Below are 26,642 nucleotides of genomic sequence, written 5' to 3'. Positions count from 1 at the left end.
TATTCGTGGGTAACCTGAAAGTTGTCTTAAAAGGATGGTGGGGAATATTTTTTAAAACTGCTTTCAGTTTACCAGGGGATCCAAGTGATGCATATAATTGTTGCCTATGTGTTAATATACTTGTTATATATACCTGGTATTTGCTTTTTTATGAGGTGGTAAAAGTATGGGATACCACATGTGGGCCAAATCAGCTTGGAGAATCTTCTGCCTAGTTCTATGTTAAATATAAAAAACTGCCACCTCATCCCTAGTCCTTCTGTTTTATTTATTTATTCTGAGGTTTTCTGCCCTAAGTGATTTACTTTAACCATTATTTTTGAGCTATCAACTTTAATAGTTTTTTTTTTAATGTTTTCACTTTGAAAAATGAGAATTTTAATTTACATTCTAAACCTTGTTTTCATGTTATGTATTTATCATTGTTTATTGGTTTAACAAACAGGATGCTCAAAACATACAGAGTATCTTGTTAAGAAAAAGGTAATCTACCCCTCCCTTCTCAATCCCATCAAAGGTTTGGAATGTATTCTTCCATTCCTTGTATAAATAAAGACAGACATTTAAGTTGTTATAGAGATTTTTTTTTTAATAGGTTTCTTCTATACATAGAAGTTTTCTTCAACTGTATGTATACAGGCCTTCCTGGATTTGTGCATCACATTATGTGGTAAGGATGTACTGCAGTGTATTCAGCTATTGTCCTGTGAGAGTATGCATTTTAAGTTGTGACAGGCAGAGCCAGATACTTTCTTGGTATCATGCAAATGTGCTGGTTTTCTTTGCCTCATTGTTAGAATTGAAGGTCTTCAACTGGCAAAAAAATATATATATTATTTGTTATTTTAATTGAATTTCTGATGGCAAGTTGAATAAATTGTCTTATCAATGTGGAAGGCTTTCTGAGCTTCTCATTTGCCTTATGCTGTCTTGCCATGCAGGAAGTTTTCACATAACCAAATCTGGTTTTTGTTTGTTTGTTTGTTTGTTTTTGTGTGTGTGTGTGGGGGGGGGTTGCTTCTGAAGTCTTAAGGTCAAGATCATTCCCAAACCATGAACAATTTCTAAAGCTAATTTTTCTCATTTAGGTCTATACTTTAGTAAACCATTTATTAATTTATTTTCAGTGCCAGGGATTGAACTCAGGGGTGTTCTGTCACTGAGCTTCATCGTTAGCTCTTTTATAAATTTAGACAGGGTCTCACTGAGGGTCTCAGGAGACTGAGACAGGAGAATTATGAGTTTGAAGCCAGCCTCAGCAATAGCAAGGCACTGAGCAACTCAGACCCTGTTTTTAAATAAAATGAAAAATAGTGTTGGGGATGTGGCTCAGTGGTCAAGTGGCACATGCCTGTAATCCCAGAGACTCAAGAAGTCAAGACAGGAGGATTCCAACTGTGAAGCCAGCCTCAGCAACTTAATGAGTCCCTGTCTCAAAAACTAAAAATGGATGGGAATGTAGTATAGTGGTAATGCCACCCTAGGTTAGATTCTAAGTACCAAAAAATAAAGTAGGTTGGAAGTAATAATCCAGTTCTTACATATCATTAATTATTATAATTATTAATCATTATATATTATATACCAGTTATAGGTATTCTACAACTGGGACAATGGAGCTAAATGGGTTGCACCATGATCCATTCCCTAGGTGATTGTTTAAGTTCCATCCCAAATCAGCAACCAAAACTTAACCTGAGAACTTGTAGAAATGCAAATCATAGTACTAGAAGCATCCCTCCCCATAATCTGATGCATTCTCTGGTTGAAGAACCATTGCATGATTTTTGTTCCAAATCTAGCCAGTGGATAACCTGATGGGCAACTAACTGCTTGCAAAAAGGGGATTTGAGATGAAATATCGGAAGGCAGTTTGGATAAATGGTTAAGTGAAAAAAGAATAATAGGATCACTAATTTTTATTTGTATTTATTTTGTTTTTGTTTTTGTCCTGGGACTTGAACCCAGAAGCACTCTACCACTTAGCAACATTCATAATTCTTTTGTTTCTTGTAATACAAGATCTTGCTAAATTTCCTAGGCTGGCTTCAGGCAGATTCTCCTGCCTCAGGCTCCCAAATATCTGGGATTACATCCTGTAGGATCACATTTTTATAAAACAAAGTTAATTAAAGGAAACAGAATGTTCCATGAGTTTGGGGGTAGGATTAGCAAGCCTAATGCCTTCTTTTACATCCTACTATGCCTTTTTTTTTAATGTGGTGCTGAGGATCAAACCCAGCACCCCGCTCATGCCAGACGAGCGAGCTACTGCTTGAGCCACATCCCCAGCCCCCTATTACACATTTTGAATTTTCAGTTCAAAAGCCAAGGAAATTAATACCAGGAGCTTTATTAGATATAGGAGGGAAAGTACTGTGTGGTCAAGTTTAACTGGGAACTGCTGTAGCTATAAGAATTCTCAACTCTTTTTTCGCTTTCCACATATTTTATTGGTGCATTATTGTTGTACACAGTGATGGAATGTGTTGTTACATATTCGTACATAAACGCAATTTATATAACAATATAAATAAGCCAATACCTACCATTCCTCAGCACTTCCCCCTGCCATTCTGAGTGGTGAGAGATGAAATCTCAATGTAGTTTTGATTTGTTTTTTTCCCAATTGTTAATGATGTTGAACATTTTTTTAATATCTGGCCCCCTTTTCGAAGAGGTTTTGTGCTTTTGCATCAGGGACAAATGTGCCTTACACGACTACAGTGAAAAACTACAAATCATTTATGTATGGCCAGCATTTTCTTCAGCTTCATGGCTCAACTGTAACCTGCCCGGTCACAGAGCAGACACTTGGGGGCACCCAATTATCAGGAGTGGTGGGAATCCTACTTGATAGCACAATGAAGTACCCATGCAAGGAATTGAAAGTGCAAGTGGCCACACTGAAAGTCTGGGGTTCATATGCCTGCAGTGCTTTGTACTTGGGGGGTTTGGGTAACCTTAAAACTTGAACTACTCATTTCTCTGGTAAACGAGGGGTATGCACCTCACGGCCTCAGATTTAAATCCTTCTAGGGGAATGGAATGCCGGTCAGTGGTTCAGCCTGGTCTCACATGCCTAGGCCTTAGGTTCGATTCCTGAGCACGATAAAAAAAAAAAAAATCCAAAGCACTCTCCAAAGTTTATCTTTCCCATCCTGCTGGCCAGTTTTTCAATTCTACTGACTAGCAGTGCCGAGGTGGAGCAATGAAGAGTTATCCCCATTCCTATGTCACAGAGTCAAAGCTGACTGACCATTTAGGTCGGGTATTCTTTTCCCCGCTTCCATACTGCTGCTGTTCTAGGACATTGTTGATGCTAAATTCAAGTTCTTCGATTTTTTTTTTTTTTCTTTTGCGGTGCTGGAGATAGAACCAGGGTCTCGCGCACAAGAGACAAGCTCTACCACTGAGTCACACCACCAGCCCAGTTCGTTGAACTTGTGGCTCCTGGTCCATAGCGAGCTCAACTGACTGGACCAGCAGGAAATCTAAGTATACAGTAATCTCAGCAACCGGAGGGTGGGAGGGGGTGTGGCCCTGGGGCGGAAGAGGCGGGGCTCAAGGCTCCTTCCGGGTATCGAATTCGTGGCGGGAAAAGCGGCCCCTTCAGAACCGCATTACTTCTCCAACGGTGTCTTCGTGTAGGCAATGGAGCGGCAATTCCAAGAGCAAACTGCCGCAGAGTCGGCGGACTCCGGAGGGGCAGGCGGGCTGCCGCAGGTCGCCGGCGCCCAGGAGGCACGCAGCGACGACCGAATGACCCTGCTGCTCAGGTTGTTCCCTCCCGCCGCCTCCTCGGAGCCGAGTGGGCGCCCGGGCTCAGGGCTCCTCTCCTTTCTCCTCTGTAAGACCAGGGTTCGAAATTGGACGCGGTCACTTAATGGCTTCGTTACTCAATGCAATATTCACTTAAACTCTTTAGTGTCTTTCTTCTGCGAAAAGTAGAGAAATTGACACCCTCCTGGGAGAGATGCTAAGGGTGTTTAATTGAGACCCTCTGGAAGTGTTCAGCCCAGAGTCCTTAGGAAGCTCCTTCGGAGCTGCAACTTTTCCCACCCTTTCTCCCAGCTCACGCCCTGGGGCTCCCAATTTTTCTGGCAAGATGAGGGACAGGGGCTGGGGATGTAGCTCAAGCGGCAGCGCACTCGCCTGGCATGCGCGGGGCGCTGGGTTCGATCCTCAGCACCACATAAAAATAAAATAAAGATGTTGTGTCCACCGAAAAACTAAAAAATAAATATTAAAAACTAACTCTCTCTCTCTCTCTCTCTCTCTTTGGAAAAAAAAAAAGATGAGGGACACACCCAGGCCAAATACAGGAAAGAAGATGTCCCACCCCTTTTCAAAAAAATTGTTTTTGTTGCTGCATTATAATTATATGTACTACTGGGATTCATTGTAACATATTCATACATGCACATAACATAATTTGATAAATTTTAACTTTTTAAAATATTTTTAGTTGTAGATGCACACTTTATTTTGTTTATTTTTATGTGGTGCTGAGTGAGGATCAAACCCAGTGCCTCACATAAGCTAGGCAAGCACTCTACCACTGAGCTACAGCCCCAGCCCCATCTTAACTTCTTTTAGATGAGTACCTAATAGATGGTAAACACTTGATAAATTTTGACCACGATGCTTCTAGTCTGGAGAGGTCTCCCCGAGTTCTGGTAGTGCACATGTGGATCCTTCCATTGTCCCTCCCAGTCTGCTTTTTTTGGCTTCTGGGAATGTGGGCCCAGGCCTTGTCCTGGATCTTCCGGATGTCACTGAAACCTGAGGTGCCCTAGCCATCCAGAGGCACCTCCCTGGGACTTTAAGGCCCCACCCAAGAGCCAGTAGCAGCTGCTGTCTGATGTCCTCTCTGAGAGTTCCAGTGGTCAGCTAGGGAGACTCCCAGCATGCTGGATGCCAAGAGGCTGCAGCTGTAGGCGATGTTGCCCCCAAAAAGCCAGTTGCAAGGTTTCAGATCTCGCCCACCCCTTTCTTTTATGGCCTTGACCCTTTGTAGTTCTAAAGCTTCATTTGTTATGCGTACCAAGAGGATTGGTTTGTGCTTTTCCATTAAACAGTTGGTAGGGAAGATTTGATGACAAGAGACATCAATCTTCTAAAAAAAGTGGGCTGACTAAGGCCCTGGGCCATATCCACCCTGCAGGTTTTTTTGTTTTTGTGGTGTGTGTGTGTGTTTGTGTGTTTGTCCTCGTCCTCTGAAACTAAGAATATTTTGTCATGCATGCCTGCAACTCAGAAGGCTAAGACAAAAGGATTGCAAATTTGAGGCCAGCCTCAGCAATTTATGGAGGCCCTAAACAACTTAGCAAGACCCTGTCTCAATCCCTAGTACCAAAAGAAGAAGAAAAATAGAATGTTTCCCCATTTAAATGGTTGTGGGGGGCACCCTGAGGTTGTGGCTCAGTGGTAGAGGGCTTGCCTCTCAGCACTGCATATAAATAAAAAATTAAAGGTCCATTGACAACTAAATATATATGTGTGTGTGTGTGTGTGTGTATATATATATATATATATATAATGGTTGGCAGGAAATCACAAGAATATTTCATAACACATGGAAATTATATGAAATTTAGATTTCAGCACTCATAAGTAAAGTTTTATTGGAACACGACTTTCCCATTACAAGGGTGAAGCTGAGCCCTTAAGACAGACCATAGGACTCCCAAAGTGTAAACTATTTGCTGAGTGGTCCTTTTTTTTTTTTCCTGGTAGTGCTGGGGATTGAACCTAAGGCCTTGCCCATGTGCCAAGCCAGTGCTCTACCACTGGAGCTATATTCCCAGCCCTGTAGACCTTTATTCTAAATCATAACAAGGGTATTTTGCCTTAAGAATTGTTGTTATATTTTAGCTTTACATTGCTTCAAAAGGTCTTGACTACTCAATAAATTTTACACCCTCCTTTTTAACATTCCCTCCAAAACTGGGTATAGTGGAGCACCCTTGATTTTGTTTGTTATTATTGTTTTTCTTTTATTTTTAAGCTGTGCTGGGAATAGAATCCAGGGCCTCCTGCGTGCCAGTCAAGCACTCTACCATTGAGCCACATCCTGACTTAGTGGAACATCCTTATAATCCCATCTACTCTGGAGGGAGACTGAGGCAAGAGGATCGAAAATTTGAGGCAATTTAGGGAGATGCTGTATTTTGTTGAAGGACTGGGAATGTAACTCATTGGCATAGTGCTCCTAGGTTCAATCTCCAGTACTGTAAAAATTTTCTCCTGCCCACAATTAAAATAATATTACAAATGTAAGATTTTTTTTTCATTTCAGCTAAGAAAGGAATTATTCTTTCAGTGTATCTTATAGAATGCTAGTCTACTTACCTTTAAGAAATTGTTCTTTTTATTTGGAATTTTGAAACATTAGTAATTTGCCATAGAGTTTTAGGAATTTGTCAAATGTCTCTTAGCTAATTAAATAGGTCTCCAAAGTCTCAATACAGTTTCAGAATTATGCAACTATCATGCAAATGTGTTTTGTAAATACAACTTAATAACTATCATTTTGCCCATAGCTTTTCTATTTATTTTATGTTTGATTTTTGGATTAAGGAAAATAATAGAACTAAGAAACTTTTCTCTATGAATTATTTAATTGTTCATGGAATAGTATTTTTGTGTTTTTCTCTATTTTTTGATAATGTTATAATGTTTATGTGTAAACTGATTACAGTGTTCTTAGGTTTCATCGCTATGGTCTACATTTGTGTGCGTGCATGTGTGTGTGTGTGTGTGTGTGTGTGTACGCAGCAGTTTTCATTAAGCCCCATTTCTGTCTAGCTTATTAAGAATAAATTTTAAAAGTAAATTTTAAACTTTTTCTCACAGAGGCTGTTTTCCCACTATATTTAATTTTGTGTCTTACTCTGAGGCCTTAAAGTTACTTGTGCCTATTTTAAATAATATGAGGACAAACTGAAAGACTTTAATGCTGAGTTTCTTTATTTATGCTCATTTTGTTATATCAGCTTTTAGTGAAGATAAATTTGTTTATTGTATGACCATGAGTAAAACCTCAATCCATAATAGATGACTTTCTGTTTTCTTTGTTTTCAGGCTGAGAGCACAGACAAAACAACAACTCTTAGAATATAAGTCAATGGTTGATGCATGTGAGTAATTTCATTTTCAAATAAAGTTTTGGGAATTTGATGATGAATATTACTCTAGGGAAAAGAAAATCAACTTTATAAAAATTTATTTATGTATATTCTAGTGTAGCAAAACAAGTAAACAAAGAGACATGCAAGGTAAAGTATGGTACTTATAAGGAAGGAATAATGGAATAAGAGAGAGAGAGACTACATTAGACAGGGTGCTAGGTATGTCTTCTCTGAGAAGATGGTTTTAGAGGTAATCCAAATGATGAATCCCCCTTTTCTTATAGTCCTTGTTTTCCCTGTGAGATAATTTCATTAAAACATCAGAAAATTTGGGTGGTTTAATAGTCCATACTATAAAATTACTACAATTAAAGGAGAGGACAGATTTAAAGCAGGCCACACAGGATGTTTCATTGTAATCTTTGAAAGTGGATACTTAAAGCCAAACTCAGAAAGTCAAGGGTCATATATTTTCTCTCATATGTGGAAGCTGGGGAGGAAAAAATGGGTGGGGGGGTGGAGATCTCATGAAAATCAAGGGAGATCAGTATAGTAAAGGAAAGAGACCAGGGGAAGGGAGGAGAGAAGGGAAAGGGGAAGTACTGGAGAATGATATTGGCCAAATCATATTGTTATATTGTATGCATGTACAAATATATAATGAGTCCCACCATTATGGTAATTATGATAAATTAGTAAAAATAAATGGGAAAGGTGCTGGGGCTGTAGCTCAGTGACAGAGCACTTGCCTAGCACATTTGAGGCCCTGGGTTAAATCCTCAGCACCACATAAAGATAAATAAATTAAATAAAGGTATTGTGTCCATCTACAACTACAAAAAAAAAAAATCTTAAAAAAATAAATAAATAGGGGCCTGGGTTGTAGCTCAGTGGAAGAGTGCTTACCTAGCCTGTGTGAGGCACTGGGTTCGATTCTCAGCACCACATAAAAATAAATGAAATAAAGGTCCATTAACAACTAAAAAATATTTTTAAATAAATAAATAAATGAGAGGGAAAAAATTTAGGAAAAAAGAGAGAAAGAAGATATTTAATCCTAGCTATTTGGGAGGGTAAGGTTGGAGGACTGCAAATTGAGCCCAGCCTGAGCAACATAGCAACACCCAGTATCAAAAAGAAAAACAAAGATATTATATGAAATGATTCTTGTATCATATTTTAAAAAGATGCTACATGGAAGTGTATTATTGATAGAGCACATGCTTACCATTTTCAAGACCATAAGACTGATCCCCAGCACACACACAAAATTAAAAATTAAAAGTAAAAAATATTACTGACTTAATTGATTAAAGGATTTATTTTTATTTTTACAATAAAGGCATTTATTTTAAGAGTATAAGTTGATGGATTTTGACAAACACATGCATCTGTGTAACTGCTACAATTGCGATATAAAACATTTCTCTTGTACCAAAAGACTCTCTGTGCCACTTCATGGTCAGTCCCCCCTCTAAACCCCAGTAACGATTGATCAGTTTGATTTTTCTTCTAGAATTGTGTTGTCCAGCAGAGTAGTCACTAGCACCATGTGAATGTTTTTTTGTTTGTTTTTTGGTACTGGGGATTGAACTCTGGGGCACTCAACCACTGAGCCACATTCCCAGCCCTATTTTGTATTGTGTTTATAAGAGACAGGGTCTCACAAAGTTGCTTAGGGCCTCACTAAATCACTGAAGCTGGCTTTGAACTAGCAGTCCTCCTGTCAGTGCACATGTGGGTTTTTAAGTTAATTAAAATTTGAATTTACAAGTAAATTCTTTAGTTGTACTAGTCACATATCAAATGCTCAATAGCCACATGGGGCTAGTGGCTACTCTGTTGGACATCATAGACATAAAACTTTTCCATCATCATGGAAAGTCCTTATACAAGTACCACACTGTCTTGATTGATGTAGCTTCATAGTAAGTCTTGATATCAGTTACAATATGTCCTCCAACTTGGTGGTCCTTTTTCAAAATTGTTTTGCTATTCTAGATCCTTTGGTTTTCTACATACATTTTAATATTAGTTTATTAATTTCTACCCCAAAAAAAAGAATTTTGAATAGCATTTGAATGGGATCTAAACATCAGTGTGAGAAAAACTGTTATATTAGCACTATGGTTTCTCTTAATGTATAAACATTGTGTGTTTATCCATTTGGGTAATTAGTAGTGTTTAGTGCAGAGGTCATAGTTTTGTAAACTTATCCTTATGTTTCATGGTGTTGAATGCCATTGTTCATGATAATTTTTTAATTTGAATATCTAGTTATTGCTAATATGTAGACCTACATTTGATTTTTTTTCCAGTGCTGGGGATCAAACTAACTCAGGGCTTTGCATATGCTAGCTGAGCACTCCAGCATTAAGCTATACCCCCAGTCTCCCACACTTGATTTTTTTACATTAAATACCTTATTCATTTTTTACTCCTTTTTATTTTTATCATTCTAAAACTGGTCTGTCCAGTATGTTAACCACTAACTCTGTGTAGCTCTTGAAATGTGGCTAGTCCTCATTGAAATGGGCTATAAATGTAAAAAAAGAATGTCAAATGTTTCATTAGTAATTTTAAAGTAATTGCATGCTAAAATAAAATTTTGGTTTTATCAAGCTAAATAACTACATTAAAATTATCACTTGGGGGGCTGGGGATGTGGCTTAAGCGGTAGCGCACTCACCTGGCATGCGTGCGGCCCTGGTTTGATCCTCAGCACCACATACAAACAAAGATGTTGTGTCCGCCGATAACTAAAAAATAAATATTAAAAAAATTCTCTCGGGGCTGGGGTTGTGGCTCAGTGGTGGAGTGCTCACCTAGCATGCATGAGGCACTGGGTTCGATCCTCAGAACCACATAAATGTAAAATAAAGATATTGTGTCCACCTAAAACTAAGAAATAAAATAAATATTAAAAAAAAAATTCTCTCGCTCTCACTCTCTCGCTCTCTCTCTAAAAAAAAAAAAAATTATCACTTGGGAATGTGGCTCAGTGGTTAAGTGCCCTGGGTTCAATCCCCAGTACCAAAAAAAAGGGGGAAATAATAATATCACTTGTTTCTCATTATTTTTGTAATATGAAACTTGATTATTTTGGCGGGAGGTGGGGGGTGGAGGTGGAGGATTACTGGGAATTGAACCCAGAACATTTTACCACTGAGCTACATTCTTAGACCTTTTTCTGTTTGTTTGTTTTGAGATAAGGTTTCACTAAGTTGCTGAATGGTAGCTGATTTTTAAAATTACTTCTTTGGGGAGTGGGAGTATAGTTCAGTGGTTGAACATGTGCTTGACATTTGATCCCCAAGACCAAAAAAAAAAATAAAATTACCCTTTTGCAGTCATAGTTTATATTACATTCCTTTTGAACAGCACTGTTCTAAACTATTACTGACTTCAAAAAATTATTTATTTGTAGATGAAGAAAAAACTCCAGAACAAATCATTCAAGAAAACCAAATTGAAGCGTATGTCATATTTTAAAATTTTATTTGTGGTTTTTACTAAGAATTAATCATGTTATCCATGTTATAGAATTGTCTTTCTTTTTTCTTTTATTTATTTTTTCCAAATAACATGTCATGCATTTATCAGGAAATTGTTAATGTGGAATGAAAACTTATATGTAGATGAGTGTACACTGGCATTCCCTTTTATAAGATACTATGCAAGTAACTCAGAAAGTATCAGTTTACCACAAATCTGTAAATATGTATAGATAAGTTGAGCTTGAAGAATATTTCTATTCCAATAGAGGTGCTTTGCTTTTTTCAAAGTCTTAATTTACATACTTATTTCAATTGACTTTTTCTAATGTTCCTGAAATAATTTTGTTCGTGTTCCTTTAATAGTAAAGTTGAAGACCTAGAAAATGAAATTGAAGAGGTAAAAATTGCTCTTGAAATGAAAAATCTTGCATTAGCCAGGTAATTGTGTCTGTTTTTTTTTTTTTTTTTTAACCCCCCCACACAAAAACCTTTATTTACAGTTGAAATTTTAAACACAGACAATCGTGATTCTGAGTCTGAAACTTCCAGGGTCTCTTGATCAAATGGGGTCACATCACATCAGGCAGGAGAGCAAACACAAAGGCCAGTCCAGCTTCTCTGACTCAAGAATATTACTCAGAGCAAGGGACAATCCGAAATGGCAGAAAACGCAAGGTCAGCTGAGAATGGGGAGATAAGCAGCCCAAGGGAACAGAAAGGCAACATTCCATGATAAATAATGCTTCCAGCTCTCCTCTACACTTCTCCAGAATGAGGGTAAAACCAGTCCAGCTCTTTGACATCAGTCCGACCTTTAGTTCCTTATGAAATGAATGGAGTTCAAGCTTAACTGGCACCAACACATCTTGCATAATCTTTCCCTACAGGAATGTATGTCTTCAGGTAATTCCAGAATGGGGGATAGTGTCTTCTATACCTCAGTCATTCAAATAGCACCTTCGGAGCTGGGGATATAACTCTGTAGCAGAACACTTACCTAGCATGAGCAAGTCCTGGGTTTTGATTCTTAACACCGATTCAGTCAGTCTGTCTGCATCTCCCCACACTATGAGATTGCCACAGACAGCTTGGACATACTGTTGGGGCCTGTGGAAACATTCTCAATCTTTCTCATCATGAGAGGTCCATCAATGATTTTTCTAAACACTACATGCTTCCCATCCAGCCAATCACACTTAAAGCAGGTGATAAAGAACTGACAACCATTTATACTGGGGCCACTGTTTGCAATGGAAAGGCCTGGAGCTGAGTGCCTACCTTTAAATTTTCAGCTGCAAATGGCCCCAGATAAATACTGGCGATTCCAGTACCATCTTCATTAACAAAATCTCCACCCTGAATTACGAAGTCTTTTATAACCCTGTGGAAGGTGCTCCCTTTGTATCCTTTTGGCACCTCATGTTTTCTGTACTCTGGTGCAGAACTACCTAAAGTTTTTGGCTGTCCATATACAGCTGGATCTTCACGTGGCCAACCTCCTACAAGTGGCAGGAGATGGTGTTCATCACCAGTTCATTTGAAACACTAATCTACAATGCACGAAGGGCTCATGGAGCTACCCCAGCTCCATGCTGCTTGGCCTCTCCCACTCCTCTTCTGTCTGCCTAGCTTAACCTTTCATCCTGCCCAGTCCCTCTAATTATTACATTTTTAATGTAGGCATTATGAACTGAATAAAAAATGGTTATGGGTTCAAGGTGGAAAGAATTTTTAAACAAGATTAAATGAATTAGTCAATCATTAGTTAAATGATGATTATTACAAACTTTGAACCCTGAGAGAAAAGTTACATTGTTCCTTAATATCTTCCTTTGAAGAAGTTATGTAGGATACAGTTAATGAGGAAACTTCATTTATAAAATGGAAATATGAGATTAAATCTCATTTGGTGTTTGAAAGGATTACATAGATTTTTTTTTAAGCTGCTATTGCTGAGTTGATTGCCTTTTTATTATTAGCTACTTGAGTTTAAAAGTAATTTACAGCAGCATGTTCTAAAGTTTATGGTCAAACATGGTTTTGTATTTTTCTAAGTGTCCCCATTTCAGACCCACGCTGATCCCACCAAAGTGGATGGTGTAGAGAACTCATCCAGCTCAAGGTGGATTCAGACTCACTTGGCCTCAGCCTCACAATGCACAACTATGTGCTACAGCCCTGTTCATCTTGGCATTATTTCATGTTTCTATTTTATTCCTCAAAGTATTTCTTTTGGAATGCTGTTTAAAAATCTACTTACATTTTACATATATCTTAAGAAAAATCCATCTTTAACTTGTGTTAAAAATCCATCTTTAACATGTGTTTTTAATGTATCATAAATGTTATCCATGTTTGATAATACAGGCTTTTTCCTTCTCAGGATGCAACTGTCAACTGCACTTAAAAAAAACCTGGAAAAAAATGACACCATGAATAGGTATGATTTTCTTCCCCTGACTATGGGTTTGGAAAGGAAGGGAATAATTAGGTAGTTTTACATACTGCTTTTAGTTTTGTGAATTTTAAAAAAATTGACTGTCAATGTTAGCCACTTTTAACTAGGAAATTTAAAAAAGATTAAAAGATGGAATTTGTATAGGCTCTTCCTAGGATTACAAATTTTATAGTCCTGTTGACATCTTTTTCCAAATGGATTATGGCTGTAAGAAGCAAGTTGCATACAGAAGACCTGAAAAATTTGAAGGTTTTGACAGTTAACATTTATTTAGTGTTAACTATTATCCAGGAACAATACTATCTTACTTAATCTAACAACAACTCAATGAGATAAGAAATATATTTCTCATTTTTCATTGGTAGAAGTGAGCTTATTCAGATTAAAGAGTTTGCCAAGGAAGTTAAAATAAAAACTCTGGCTGTCAAAGTCTTCTATAACCTGTTCCCAAGAATTTGGCTTCAGACCTTACCTGTGATCTTACCCCTCAAATTCTGTAAATATCTTAAGATAAAATACACCTTCCATTAGCACTGAAGAAGTTCCAAGATGTATCTGAACATTTTACTGAGTGTCTTAGTTTAGACTAATTTTCATTCCTCCAATATTCTAGATAACTCTCAGATTAAAAATCCTAAAATCTGAATTTAGGTTTTCTGGACTATTGTTCCTCCATAAAAGAGATCTTAAAACATTCTCAAGATAGTTGGTTGGGGTACAGAACAGATTCATCATATGATACTCAAAGACCACAGAAAGATCAAACAGGCCAAGACAGTGCCTTTAACATGTTTTAAAATTTATAACTATTTCAAAAAATTAACTGGAGCTGGGTGTGGTGATGCACACCTTTAATCCCAGTGACTTAGGAGGCTAAGGCAGGAAAATCACAAGTTTGAGACCAGCCTCAGCAATTTAATGAGGTCCCGAGAACCTTTTTTTTTTTTTTTCCCATATAATTGAGGTCCCGAGAACTTAATCTCAAAATAAAAAATTAAAAGAGCTGGGGATGTGGCTCAAGCAGTAGCGCGCTCGCCTGGCATGCGAGCGGCCCGGGTTCGATCCTCAGCACCACATACAAACAAAGATGTTGTGTCCACCGAAAACTCAAAAATAAATATTAAAAAAAAAAAAAAGAGCTGGGGATGTGGCTCAATGATCAAGCACTCCTGAGTTTAGTTCCCAGTACAAAAACACATTAACTGGAACACCATTAGTTTGAACATCTCTAGCACCTAGGGCTCTAGTGCTTTGGGTTTTTTTATGTAAGCAAACAAAAGCCCAATGTAAACAGTGAAAGAAAATACTTACTCTCTCAGAAACCACTAAATAACCTTTAACTAGAGACTTTTTTTTTTTTTAGTTGTCAATGGACCTTTATTTTTTTATTTATATATATGTGGTGCTGAGAATCGAACCCAGTGCCTCACACATGTTAGGCAAGTGTTCCACCACTGAGCCACAATCCCAGCCTGTAACTAGAGACTTTTGACTTTGACCAACCAAATGTATTTTCTTTGATTTGCTTTGGTGAACACTGACATTTCCTCCGCTTGTTGTAACTAATGTAAAAATGAGTTCACCTTTCCCAGGTCATGCGAAGGTTCTCCTTTTTGAGCTCTCTAAGTTTCTTAGTGTTTTACCCACCTTTCTGACTATCAGAATAATTGGAATTGTCACAGTAATCACATTGCTAGTCATAGCCCAATCCTACTGTCACTGTCTTTGAAAGTGGGAGTTGAAGAGTCCATATTTAACAAGCCTCCCAAGTGACTGTGGCATTTTGAAGCATGAGAACCACTGCTTTGTCCAGTCTTATTCCACACCTTTTATTCCAGCCATACCAAACTACCTGATCTAGGTACTTACTGCACATTTTTTAAGATTCAAGGATTTCCCTTCTTTGTCATTTGCACAACTCTGGTTCATATTTACTACTGCTATATACTATGGTTGTAGATTTATGTTTCTCCCCCACTGGGTTCTTTCCTCTTTGAAAATACATACTGTGTTTTGTTTTATTTTACATCCTGGTGTATGGCACAGTTCTTCCCAAGTAGTAAGCACTCAGAAACATTTTTTGAAGAAACAGGAATTGAAAGTAACTTATTGCCAGGCACTGTGGCACATGCCTGTAATCCTGTGGCTCTGGAGACTGAGACAGGAGGATCAAGCGTTCAAAGCCAGACTCAAAAACAGCGAGGTACTGAGCAACTCAGTGAGACCCTGTCTCTAAATAAAATACAATATCGGGCTGGGGATGTGGCTCAGTGGTCGAGTGCCCCTGAGTTCAACCCCTAGTACTCAAAAAAAATAAGATAAAAATAATTCTAGTTACTTCCCAAAGGCCCCAATCTCCAAACACTGTTATTAAGTTTCTAATAGGCTCTGGGTGAGGTGGCTTATGCCTATAGTCCAGAGACTGGAGGCTGAGGCAGGGGGATCACAAGTTCAAAGTCAGCAATTTAGCAAAGCCCTAAGCAATTTAGTGAAACCCCATCTTAAAATAAAAAATAAGAAAAAGGGCTGGTGATGTGGGTCAGTGGTTAAGTGCCTTTGGGTTGAATCCCTAGTACCAAAAAAAGAAAAAAAAGTTTCTAAACAGTGAACCTTTATAAATTACATTGAAACTATGGCCCTAAGAGCTGGAGATGTAGTTCAGTTGTAGAGCATTTGCCAAGCATGCTGGAACCTTGGAACCATTGAACCTTGTTCAATACCAGTACCACAAAAAACAACAAACCAAAAAACTGTAGCAGTATTCTACATTATACTTTAATGGTGAATACATATCATCACACATTTGTCAAAACACATTTAAAAGACCAAATGAACTTTCACGTCAACTATGGACTTTAGTTAAAGATGAGGTCAGTGCAGTTTTATTAATTGTGACAAATGCACCACCTGGTGGTGGGGAGGCTGAGTATGTGTGGGGCCAGAGTATGCAAAGTATAAGTCTTTTTCTTCCTAAATATGGAATATTTAGAAATATTCATTCTTTTTTTAAATTTTTTTTTTTTTAGAGAATTTTAATATTTATTTTTTGTAGTTGTCGGCAGACACAACATCTTTGTTTGTATGAGGTGTTGAGGATCGAACCCAGGCCTCATGCATGGCAGGCGAGCACGCTACTGCTTGAGCCACATCCCCAGCCCTAGAAATATTCATTCTTTAATTCAATATTCTTTCTTATCTGGGACCACAGTTTTTTCTAGGGAACGCATCCATAATTTTAAGAAATTTAATTTACATCAAACTTTTCCAGATTTGTAAGTAATGGCTTTCTACTAAGGAGTAGGGGGTTCAATAAAAGTAAATATACACTAATTGATGCCTTCATTAATGAGATATATTTATTATTTTTAGTTAAATATAATCATATTTTTATTCCTTTGCAGTGTGCTCATGGATAACATGAAACACATATTAAAGCTGAATAAGTTAATAATGAAATCACAGCAGGTAAACTTGCACATTGGGCTACTATGCATTCTCATGTTTTCAGAGACAATTTTTTGCTAATAACTGTATCATATGTTTAAAAAAGATTGGGGGCTGGGATTGTGGCTCAGCAGGAGAGTGCTTGCCTAGCATGGGCGGGACCCGGGTTCCATCCTCAGCACCACATAAAAAAATAAAGGCATTGTGTTGTGTCCATCTACACCTAAAAAATAAATATTAAAAAAAAAGGATTGCCCAAAGAGGGCTGGGTTATAGCTCATTGGTAGAGCACTTGCCTCACATGCGTGAGGCACTGGGTTTGATCCTTAGCACCACATAAAAATAAATAAATAAAATAAAGATATTGTGTTCATCTAAAACTAAAAAATAAAAATAATAATAATAATAAAAAAAGATTGCCCAAAGAAAGCTGGGCTTGGTAGTGCACACTGTAATCCCAGTGGCTCAGGAGGCTGAAGCAGGAGAATCACAAGTTCAAAGCCATCCTCAGCAACTTAGCAAGGCCCTAAGCAACTTAGCAAGACCCTGTTTCTAAATAAAATATAAAAAAGGGCTGGGGATGTGGCTCAGTGGTTAAGCACCATTGGGTTTAATTAGTTTTAAAAAAAAACTTTTTTTTTTTTAAACATTTTTTTTTAGTTGTAGTTGGACACTTTATTTATTTATTTTTATATGGTGCTGAGGATCCAACCTAGGGCCTTGCACATGCTAGGCAAGTGCTCTACCGCTGAGCCACAACGCCAGCCCCTTTTTCATAACTCTTATTGCCAACAAATGATCAACATATAAACTACTATCTTCTCCCTTTTGTTGTATGAAGTAGAAGAATTGAAAATGGAAACTTTAGAAAACCTGGATAGATGAAATTCAATTATTTAAGTATTCTAGATTTATTCTTAAATAATATGCTTTAATCTTTTTATTTTAATAACAGGAATCTTGGGAATTAGAGGAAAAACTGCTTGATGTTAGAAAGAAGAGATTACGTATGTAGAATACTTTTTGTTGTTTTGATAGAACACATTTTTACCTGTTTTGGAAATTGATAAGGCCAGATCTCTCAGCTACTGAGAAATTTTTTAATTTTTAAAATTTTGAATGTGGAAATTTTAAAAATATGAAATATATTTGCTTATTTATTCTTGTGGTTTAGAACTTTAAATCATAAAAATTAATACATTCTCAGTGGGGGGAAATCAAATGATACAGAAAATTATAATGCAAAAGTCATGCTTCCTTCCCATGTGGTCTCAGTCTGATACATGTCATTAGAGATCTTCTTTCAGGCCCATAGAAAATAGTTATATATGCTAAGCCCAGTGGAACTTGCCTATAATCCCAGCTACTCAGGAGGCTGTGGCAGGAGGATCACAAATTCAAGGCCAGCCTGGGCAACTTTATTGAGACTCTGTCTCAAAAGAAAAAATAAAAAGGATTAGGGATAGGGGAATATAGCTCAGTGGTAGAGTACCCCAGATTCAATCCCCAGTACTGAGGGATAAAAATATATATATTATTATTATTTTTTAGTTGTTGATGGACCTTTATTTTATTCATTTATTTATATGTGGTGCTGAGAAATGAACCCAGTACCTAACACATGCAAGGCAAATGCTCTACTGCTGAGCCATAACCCCAGCCCCCAAAATATAGATAATTTCTAAATAAACAGTTGATACATATGGTTCTATAGCCTTTCACTTAATTTATGATGACATGAGGTGTAGCTTTTTGTATTGAAACTATTAAAATGTTTATTTCAAAAGTAATATACATTCTCTATAGAAAATTTAGAAAAAGGTAAATATATATAGAAAAGGTTAATTTTTTTTTCCCTCAATCATCAAGAGATAATCTTTAATGCACGGCTGGGGATGTGGCTCAAGCAGTAGTGCGCTTGCCTGGCATGCGTGCGGCCCGGGTTCGATACTCAGCACCACATACAAACAAAAATGTTGTGTCTGCCGAAAATTGAAAAATAAATGTTAAAAATTCTCTCTCTCTCTCTTTAAAAATAATCTTTAATGCGTATTTCTTTTTTTAAATATTTTTTTTTAGTTATAGATGGAAAAAATACCTTTATTTTATTTGTTTATTTTTATGTAGTGCTGGGGATTGAACCCAGTGTCTCACACATGCTAGGTAAGTGCTCTACCACTGAGCCACAACCCTGGCCCCAATGCATATATTTTTTTTTTAATTGGCATCATTCTTTTTTCTACAGTAAACTTTTTTTCATTTACCAGCATATAGGACTGATGTCTTATTTTTAAACATTATATAGATTTGCCTCCTAGTCGGGTATCTTGGTCATCTATTCTGATCACCCTGTTGATGTTTCATTTTCTTTTTCATTGCATTCTAACCTGCTTTTATTTCATTAATGTCAAAGATTAAGCCCTTTGAGATATACCCATTTATACTTTCAAATTGGTAGTTTAATTCTCAGAACTTTTGGGGGATATACAAAAATATTGTCCGTGATATTTGTCCCTAGAGAAGGGGATCTTATTTTTTATTTAAAATTTAGCTTATGTGTCATTTATGTAATTAAAGGGGAAAAAGTATTTGCTTTTATTTATAGGTATCGCCTGCCTATGTTGACAACCTAGAGTAAGTTCTCTTTTACATCATGCCACTTCAAATGACAGCTGTTATTGTTGTACATAAATATTTTGAACATTTCACTGAGGACATTGTTCAACAAAATTAAAATATTGCTGGGCGTGATAGACCATGCCAGTAATCCCAACTACTTTAGAGGCTGAAGCAGGAGGATCACAAATTCCAGGTCGCCCTGGGTAATTTATTCAACCCCTGTCTCAAAATAAAAGTAAAAAATGTACAGGTACCAGACAAGGTGGCACACACCTATAATCCTCGTAATTTGCAAGGGTGAGGCAGGAGGATCACAAGTTCAAGGCCAGCCTCAGCAATTTAGCAAGACCCTGTCTTAAAATAAAAAGAGCTGGGAATGTGACTTAGTAGTTAAGCACCCTGGGCTCAATCCCCCACCCAAAAAAGGGTAGGGGATAGTGGACGTAGCTCAGTTGTAGAGATTACTTTCCTAGCATGCAAGAGGACCTGAGCTCAATCCCCAGTACTGCAAAAAAAAACTAATTTAAAATACTGTTATTTTGTACCAGTGAAGTCATTTTCAGATCAAAATAGAACTGTAGCCTAAAATGCTGTTTATTAAAATTTTTCTTTTGTGTAGAATAACAAGGAAATATTCTACTTCATAATTTCTGAGATCTTTGTTTATAGAATCGTCATCATATATAGTATGTTGTTTTGTTTTTACCTAATAGAATTAAAACAAGCTTCAGAAAGTAAGCTTTTAGAAATACAGACAGAAAAGAACAAGCAGAAAGAAGATCTGGACAATGTGGAAAATTCAGACAAGATAAAGGCCATGCAAAAAAACCTACAGAAAGAGATACAAATTACTACAGTTATTCAACATGTGTTCCAGGTAACATTTATATAAATTAGGAGAGAAGGTGTAAATAATATTTTTATAGTGTTGGCTTATTTTATTTAGTTTTTGATCCTAATAAATAATTCAGTACTAGGGCTGAGGATGGTCAATAACTCTGGATCATTGAGCCATAGTTTTTCAAAGAAAAACAACCAGAATTTTTATTGAATATGATCCTAATCATGCCTCTTATCTACCACAAAAATATTGTTAACTTTTTAGAGAGTCTTGAAACATTTCAAGGGCTGAGAACTAGGTCTTTTATCTCTTTTGAAAATAAGGCTTATTACTTATGGGTAAGTTATTGCCTTTCACCATACTGGTACAAAATGAACTCTGAACCACATCCGAGGTCTTTTTCCTCCAGTCTAGGATAGCATTACAAGTATCCTTAACAAGTAAAAGCTTATGCATTGGGCTGGGGATGTGGCTCAAGCGGTAGCGCGCTCGCCTGGCATGCGTGCGGCCCGGGTTCGATCCTCAGCACCACATGCAAAACGAAGATGTTGTATCCGCCGATAACTAAAAAATAAATATTAAAATTAAAAAAAAAAAAAAAAAGCTTATGCATTGTAATTTTTGTCTAGCATTATAGGAATCAAGGCAGCCCTACTGAAGATAGGAATAAAGACACAAGAATGTACTACCATTTTTCCTCATGATCACAGAGCTATATACCAAATAATGTTCAATAGATAAGATAGTGAAAAGATTTTTTTTTTATTTTATTAAATGTTTAAAAGTACCTATAACTTAAAAATTTTTTTTTTTTCTTATTATAGAACCTCATTTTAGGAAGTAAAGCTAACTGGGCAGAGGATTCTGCCCTCAAGGAAACTGTTCTACAACTTGAGAAGAATCTCACCATGATCTAATAAAAAATCTGTTTTGGCAGATTTCAAGTGAAATATATTTCAGTGTTTTTGAAACCATTCTAATGCTGCAATTTTTTGGCTTGAATTAACCCTATATTATGGAATCTGTTTTATATGTGATTATTAAAGTGACAGACATATTCTTTTTTTTTAAATATTTATTTTTAGTTATAACAATATCTTGATTTTATTTTTATGTGATGCTGAGGATCAAACCCAGTGCCTCATGCATGGTAGGCGAGCACTCTACCTCTGAGCCACAACCCCAGCCTGTGACAGACATATTCTAAAGGTGTCCAAAAATCTTAGCTTTGGGAGAGAAGACATTTGGTCCAACTTCTGTTTAATGTGGACATTTTCAACATTCTTGATAGTCCCACTTCTTATTTGGAATACTTAGGTTCATTTATACATGTAGTTTTTGGTTTTGTTACCATGTTAAGGATGGAACCCGAGGTCTCACACAGGCCCGGCAAGTATTCTACCTTTGAGCCACAACCCCAAGTCATATGCATTTGTTTATCAACCAAAATAGTAGAAAAATGTATAAGTGTCAACAGTTGTGATTATTTGTAGTAGGATTTTTTTTTTAAGACTTGACTCCTTCTGGGCTGGGGTTGTAGCTCAATAGTAGAGCGCTTGCTTCACACACGTGAGGCCCTGGGTTGGATCCTCTGCCCCACATAAAAATAAAGACATTGTGACAATCTACAACTAAAAAAAAAAAAAAAAAAAAGACTTGGGGATGGGGTTGTGGCTCAGTGGTAGAGTGCTCGCCTAGCATGCATGAGTCACTGGGTTCGATCCTCAACACCACATAAATGTAAAATAAAGATATTGTGTCCACCACAAACTTAAGAATAAATATTTAAAAAAAAAGACTTGACTCCTTCATTTATTATTATTTGTTTGTTTTTGGTGGTGCTGGGGATTAAACCCAGGACCTTGTGCATGCTAGGCAAGCACTCTAGCAACCTGAGTTATCCCCAGCCCTGTAGTAGGATTTTTTAAAAAATATTTTTGGTTGTAGATGGACACAATACCTTTATTTTATTTATTTATGTGGTGGTGCTGAGGATTGAACCCAGTGCCCCACACACGTGAGGCAAGCACTCTACCACTGAGCTACAACCCCAACCCATGTAGATTTTGATTGTCCTATCTCCCTCTCTTCCCCGACTTCTCTGTCCTTTTTTTTTTTTTATTATTATTATTGTTACTTTTTGTTTTTTGATATTAGGGATTGTTTAGTTTTTATTTTTATTTTTTGGTACTGAGAATTGAGCCAAGTTTGCTTTTACCACTGAGCTATATCCCCAGCCCATTCTTATTTTGAGACAAGGTCTTGTTAAGTTGCTTAGGGCCTCACTAAATTACTTAGGCAGGCCTTGGATTTGCAATCCTCCTGCCTGGATTTCCCAAGTCATTTTTATTTTTTGTACTGAGGATGAACCCAGGGGTGCTCAACCATTGAGCCACATCCCCAGCCCTATTTTATATTTTATTTAGAGATAGGTTCTCACTGAGTTGCTTAACACCTCACTAAGTTGCTGAGTCTGGCTTTGATCCTCCTGGTTCAGCCTCCCGAGCCTCTGGGATTATAGGCGTGCATCACCACACCTGCACATTTTTTTATTTTGAGAAAAGATCTCACTAAATTGTTGAGATCCTCCTGCCTTAGCCTCCCAAGTTGCTGGTGTTTGCCACTAAGCCCAGCCTCTCTTTTTGTATTTCTCTTTTCTCTTTTACCCCTCTCTCTCTCTCTCTTTTTTTTTTTTTTTTTTTTTTTTTTGTTGTTGTTGTTGTTGTTGTAATTGCTGCTGGTTTTGTTTGCTTGTTTGGTTGTTTTTTGACAACACTAGAGATAGAACCCAGGGCCTCAAGCATGCTAGGCAAGATCTTTACCATTGAGCTATATCTGCAGACCTTACATTTCTCTATTTAGCATATGCATTACCTTTAAAAATGAAATTTCAAAAATAAATGTTGCTTTGCTTTACTAATTAAAAAGTTGTGCTGAGCACCGTGGTTGTTACCTGTAATCCCAGCAACTAGGGAGGCAGAGGCAGGAGGGTTGCAAGTTCCAGCTTTACAACTTAGCAAGGCCCTGAGCAACTTAGCAAGACTTTGGCTCAGTGGTTAAACACTCCTGGGTTCAATTCCTATTACCCTGCCCCCCCCCCCCCCAATAGAACTTTTTGTAGCATTTAGAAAACTTAAATTCTTTTATTGATTCAGAGCTGTTTATCATTTTTTACAGACAACATAGTGTTCTTGAAGGTATTTATACTTAAGAAGGTATATTCATTGGGCTGGGGATATAATAGCTCACTTGGTAGAGTGCTTGTCTTGGATGCACAAAGCCCTGGGTTTAATCCCCAGCACCCAAAATAAAAGGGGTGGTGGTATATTCATTGAATAATAGCATTTGAAATCTGTTCTTTGGGGGCTGGGGATGTGGCTCAAGCGGTAGTGCGCTCGCCTGGCATGCGTGCGGCCCGGGTTCGATCCTCAGCAACCACATACAAAGATGTTGTGTCTGCCGAAAACTGAAAAATAAATATTAAAAAATTCTCTCTCTCTCTCTCTCTCTCTCTCTCCCTCCCTCCCTCTCTCACTCTATCTTTAAAAAAAAAAAAGAAATCTGTTCTTTGGATTAATAATCAAAATAGATTTGCCTAAATTTATTCTAAATACTCTTCCTTTTCTTTGGAATATTTACAGTTTTACTTCATTTGTTTTAATAAATCATAATTTATGTGTTTTATTCTTTTTTTAACATTTTTTATTTTTTGGAAGTAGTTGGAAACAATACCTTTATTTTATTTATGTATTTTTATGTAGTGCTGAGGATTAAACTCAGGGCCTCGCATGTGCTAGATGAGCTCTCTACCACTGAGCCACCATCCCAGCCCCATGTGTTTTATTCTTTTTGCCACAATATTATCTTCATAAATTATTGTAAAGAAAGTTACATTTTTTATACAAAAACATTTTGGGAAATGCCTTTTTGATCCAAAACAGCATTAAATAAATCAAAAATACTATATTAATAAATCCCAATCCACAAGGTGTGGTGGCAAAAACCTGTAATCCCAGGGACTACAGAGACTGAGGTAGGAGGATCACAAGTTTGAGACTAGTCTCAGCAAGTAAGCAAAACCCAAGCAATTTAGGGAGAGAGACCCTGTCCTGTCTCAAAATAAAAAGAGCTGGGATGGGGGTAGGGGTTGTGGCTCAGTAGTAGAGTGCTTGCCTAGTGCGGGTGAGGTACTGGGTTCGATCCTCAACACCACATAAAAATAAAGGGCTGGAGTTGTGGCTCAGAAGTAGAGCACTTGCCTAGCATGCATGAGGCACTCAGTTCGATCCTTAGCACCACATAAAAATAAAAAATAAAGATATGTGTCCACCTACAGCTAAAAAAATACTTTTAAAAGGTGTGAGGGGGGAGCTAAGTTAGATCTAAATATTTTATTAAATATAGTTTCACTTTTTTATCAAGAAAATAAGTTGGACTGGATATTCATCTTTTTGAGTTCTCCTGATAGATTTACAGGAAAAGGATGCATGGAACAGAAGTATAAAAAGAAGTCAAAGTCCAGGTAAGATAAGGGCATTGCTAGGCTTGGTTGTGCAAGCCTGTAATCTCAGTGATCTGGGAGGCTCAGGCTGGAGGATCAAAAGTTCAAGGCCAGCCTCAGCAATTTAGCAAGACTATATGAAAAATGAATAAGGAAATGTAGCTCAGTGGTAAAACACTGGGTTTGATCCCCAGTACCATAAATGGGGAGGGCATTAAAAGGACACAATAGATTAAGGGTGTAGCTCAGTGGTCTAACATGTGGTTAGCATGCACAAGGCCCTGGGTTCAATCCCCAGTATTCTCCTCCCCCAAAAGAGGGACACAATACAAGAGATAGGATAAGATGTATGTTTCATGTCCTTGTAAACAAATAATAGCATTGAGGATGCAGACAAAAATCATGAGACCTAAGTAGGCTGAGTAAACAAATGATCTGATGACAGCCTCAGGAGGCTGACTGGAACTGAGGAACAAGAAATGAAGATACTGTTGTGCCTTAGATATGAGGTATGCCCCAAAGCTCATGTGTGAAACAACACAAGAATTTTCAGAAGTGAAATTTTGTTATGAGAGGTGTAACCTAATCTGTGAATTAATCCACAGATATGGGTCAACTGGATCAGAACACAAAATTTAATACTGTCAAGACCCCAAGGGTTGGTCACTGCTACTGTGACTTCTAGAGGCCCAGAGAAAGTATCCTACCCTCAGCTAAATGCTATAGTAGTGGTAAGGGAAGGGAATAAGAAATAAGGAAATGGGCATGCTGGAATGGATGTATTTTCTGAGATCAGAAAATCCAATTACAAAATGGGAAGAGACACTAAGAGCAAATAATCACCTAAGATAATGCAGTGTTGCAGACACATACCTGTCTTGCAGCCATTCTTTTTTGGATGTTGGCCCATTTTCCCAGCCTGATGGTCTGGAATTTTCTGAGAATTTTGTCAGGCCAACTTGAAAGCAGAGACTCCAGGAAAGCCAGGGTTGATGAATCTTTGTGCCATCTCGCTTTCTTAGTGAGGTTGCATGCCTGGCATTCTGAGAGCCATGTTCTACCCAATACCATGAACTATGTTTTCATTTTATAGTTTTGTGCTTTTGTGCATCTGCTCACTGCCATGCTCGTTTTCCCAAAGCTTTTTTCTTTTTCAGCTCTGATTCTTTTTTCTTTTCCCTCTTTTCTGCCTCAAGTAGAATCCATCGCTTCTCCACCCTACTCCACTTTCCCCCAACATGTCGTGTACCTCTAGTTGCCCAGGTCTTGGAGGTGAATAGTTCTGGAGATTTACCTTTCTAGCAAGTTCTCCAAGTAATTTTGCTACCAATATTGTGGGAGACCTTTGCTTTTGTGGCTTAAGTAAGCTTGTCTGCCCCCTTTCGGTGGCTTTTTCAAGTTGTTGTATGCACTACCGTTTAGTATCTAGAATAGATCTGGGAAGATGGCAGAGCTAAACTGCGAGGATTTTCTGTAGCAACCCTGCCTTGATTAGGGCTATGAAACCCAAATTTTTTTTCTTTTTCTAAGTTTCAATGAACCTTTATTTTATTTATTTATATTCAGGGCTGAGAATCAAACCCAGTGCCTCACACATGCTAGGCAAGAGCTCTACCATTGCACTATGACCCCAGCCCTAACACCCAACTTTTGACCTCATTTCTGGCTCTAAATAGACTATCCTATCCTCAGACTGGAAGGGAATTATCAATATAAAAGTGTGGCACAGCTTCTGCAATTGTGGCTTACAGTCTTGGCTTACAATTCTTTTTTGGGGGAGATACCAGGGATTGAACTCAGGGCACTTGACCACTGAGCCACATCTCCAGCCCTATTGTATTTTATTTAGAGATAGGGTCTTACTGAGTTGCTCAGCACCCAACCGTTGCTAAGCTTGGCTTTGAACTTTTGTAATCCTCCTGCCCCAGCATCCTGAGCTGCTGGGATTACAGGCGTGAGCCACCGTGCCCAGCTGTGACTTAACAGTCTTGAACATACATATTAAGGAGAACCTGCAATAATTGCCTGTCCAGAGCCTCAATTGCAAAAAAGCAGATCCTGAACGCTGCCCCAAGAGTGATGTTGATCCCTCTGGTCTCCCCCTCCCTTGCCCCATGTTTCTTCCCTTCCTACCCCCATAAGTATAGAG

General features: G+C 37.7%; 1 protein-coding gene across 2 annotated transcripts; it reads left to right on the top strand.

Annotated features, from left to right (window-relative positions):
• Nucleotides 1–66: 66 nt before the first annotated feature.
• Cenph (centromere protein H) lies at nt 67–20,966 on the top strand. 2 transcript variants are annotated; one of them, XM_071612538.1, is made up of 9 exons: nt 67–670; nt 7,087–7,142; nt 10,561–10,609; nt 10,994–11,068; nt 13,014–13,070; nt 16,490–16,553; nt 17,488–17,539; nt 19,865–20,028; nt 20,817–20,966. In XM_071612538.1, exons 1-9 carry the CDS (start codon nt 525–527, stop codon nt 20,907–20,909), a joined length of 756 nt encoding a protein of 251 aa, XP_071468639.1. In that variant the 5' UTR covers nt 67–524; the 3' UTR covers nt 20,910–20,966. The 2 variants fall into 2 exon arrangements, with proteins under 2 accessions (XP_071468639.1, XP_027807415.1); XM_027951614.2 differs by lacking the exon at nt 67–670 and adding an exon at nt 3,604–3,779.
• Nucleotides 20,967–26,642: the final 5,676 nt, after the last annotated feature.

Source organism: Marmota flaviventris, chromosome 5 (genome assembly GCF_047511675.1).
Source record: "Marmota flaviventris isolate mMarFla1 chromosome 5, mMarFla1.hap1, whole genome shotgun sequence".
Taxonomy (NCBI): Eukaryota; Metazoa; Chordata; class Mammalia; order Rodentia; family Sciuridae; genus Marmota; species Marmota flaviventris.
Note: the sequence above shows the minus strand (reverse complement) of the source record. Positions and strands in the feature narration are given on the sequence as shown.

Excerpts from the sequence above, each read along its gene's own strand:
- Cenph (XM_071612538.1), top strand. The coding sequence starts at position 525 with ATGTATTCTTCCATTCCTTGTATAAATAAAGACAGACATTTAAGTTGT. Across the intron at positions 671-7,086 it reads TTTGTGCATCACATTATGTG|GCTGAGAGCACAGACAAAAC; the intron begins GTAAGGATGTAC and ends CTTTGTTTTCAG. Across the intron at positions 20,029-20,816 it reads TTATTCAACATGTGTTCCAG|AACCTCATTTTAGGAAGTAA; the intron begins GTAACATTTATA and ends TTCTTATTATAG.